We start from the raw sequence: 2,022 nt of genomic DNA, 5'->3' as shown, positions 1-2,022 counted from the left end.
AGCAGGAAATGTTATATAATTTCTATCCTCTGATGGCTGGATATCAGCAGTTACCATCTCTTCATGTTAACCTGCTGCGATTCCCAAACTTCACTAATCAGCTGCTCAGACGATTCATACCGACACATATTTTTGTAAAGGTAAGACTGTGAGAAGTGCCTTGTCTTTAAAGGCTCCCTGGGGGGCTGCTCAGTTTTTGGGCAATACCACCCCAGCTCTGCTCAAAGCTGAGTGTTTCTAAACAGCCTAAAATGGCCAGATTGTGACAGAGTTAATTTATTTTAAAAAAATCTTGGGTTGTACATCGGTGCTGTCAAGCGAAATCCTTAGGAAATCTGTTGAAGTGCAACAGGTGTGTGGTTACAATGAGATGAACTAGCTGAATGTGCTTAGCTTGTCCCTGTTATTCCATGCCTTGATCTGTAAAATGAGTTGTAAAGTTGTCTCCATTTTGAGTACAATGGAGTGAGCTAAATGTAATGAAATACTTTAATACCATCATTTGTAGCACTCCTGGAAAAAAAGAGGTATTTGAGCAACCCATGTGACTAGGTTCTGAAACACTGTAGCATTCCCCACCTCCCTAAATAACTTCTGAAAAAACACGTCCTCTCAGCAAATCACTCATTCTAGACTTCTTTCTTAAGTGGTACAACTCTGAAGGCAGTTCAGTCGTGTAACGAAAAATAGATCACAGGCTTCTTTTGACTTTTTAAGAATCGTTCAAATCCAGTTGCCCAAAACATTGCTTTCTCAGTGCACTGCTGCTGTCTCCAGAATATTGTATTCACTTTTTAGTCAAGCTTGGCAATCAAGGCGCCTGAAGAGTTTGTTTATATGACTTGAGATGGACTTGTTCAGACATCTGTAATCCTGTTTCCAGGAAACGGGCCTGGCCTTCTTTCAGTTTTGTTTTAGCCAAAAGAGATAGGCAGAGCTTACTTTTGCATATGCTGTCAATCAGTGGCTCTTCTAGATTGGTTGTCAAGATGTCCTCCTAAGTCAATAGAAAAGGCTTTTTTCCTCAAAAGCGTGGAGTTCTCAACGCTCCTGTGGAATCTCTTGGGCTTCAGAATTCTTTGTTTTTGCTTTGGAGTTGTCAGGACCTCAAAAAGCCTTATTGTAAGGATGCCTTTTCGTTAAAACTTCCTCCTTGCTCTCTCCCATCTCTAGTGCTTCTGCTTAAAATTCCTCCAAGAAACTGTCAGTCTCGTTCCTGTTTTATTGATAATTATCAGCTTGTACTGCAGTAATACTCAGAACTCTGATCAGCCAGGCCTTGTGCTAAGCTGTCCAAACGTGTGTGGAGATGCTCTTGGCATTTCATGGGGCAGTTAAGGAGCTGAGGCTTCTACCAAGTCCTCTCGGGGCCAAACTGACGTTCCAGGTGGATGTCCTCTGTGTTTCTGCTACCGTTGGAAACCCCTAGAAGTAAGGATAGGTTTAATGCCATGCTTGTGTGTTAGAACTACACCGATCAACACAATGTATTGCAAACTGAGTTTCATAATAGCCTCAGTCTTTTGTGTTTTGTTTTTGTTTTTTTTTTATTAATTCTCTGTCTTTATTTTCTTAAAGCCTCAGGGTCGTCAAGCAGATGATAACTCAATTGCGGCTGCGTAACTTTGAGACCTGTACCTCTGCACTTAAAGAAAATGGAATGTTGCACAGAATATGTAAAGCTTACTTTGGAAACACGGCTTTGATCAAACCACAAGAATTAAATTTTATTCTTAAATTACAAATCCTAGCAGAACTAATGTTATAAAACTAGTCTTTCGTAGACTTTCTTTAAGGAATAAACATATGAGGAAAACTTGGTGCTTTATTTAACAGGAACGTTCTTTTGAAGTTAACTTTGAATGTCAAACTCTTAAAAGTATTATTAAGGCATATTAAATGTCTTGAGTATTTAAGTGAAGGAAATGCTAATTCATTTGACCAAAACTGAAAGATGTTTTCATAATTAACAGTAAGTTGAAGTGCAAAGTTTGTACTTGCTCTTGGAGATCTACAACGTTG

At 39.2% G+C, this 2,022-nt stretch overlaps 1 protein-coding gene across 1 annotated transcript in view; it reads left to right on the top strand.

Moving 5' to 3' along the window:
• Nucleotides 1-1,623, top strand: part of TRAPPC11 (trafficking protein particle complex 11) — a gene marked incomplete at its 5' end in the record, with an annotated part of 25,106 nt that extends 23,483 nt beyond the window's left edge. The window contains 2 exons of the mRNA XM_009891791.1: nucleotides 1-140; nucleotides 1,579-1,623. Of these exons, the coding sequence (XP_009890093.1) occupies nucleotides 1-140; nucleotides 1,579-1,623 (185 nt within the window). The remainder of the gene's footprint in view (nucleotides 141-1,578) is intronic.
• Between the last annotated feature and the right edge of the window lie 399 nt (nucleotides 1,624-2,022).

The sequence above is a fragment of the Charadrius vociferus genome, unplaced genomic scaffold (genome assembly GCF_000708025.1).
Source record: "Charadrius vociferus isolate BGI_N301 unplaced genomic scaffold, ASM70802v2 scaffold478, whole genome shotgun sequence".
NCBI lineage: Eukaryota > Metazoa > Chordata > Aves > Charadriiformes > Charadriidae > Charadrius > Charadrius vociferus.
This window is presented reverse-complemented; position numbering and strand designations above follow the sequence as displayed.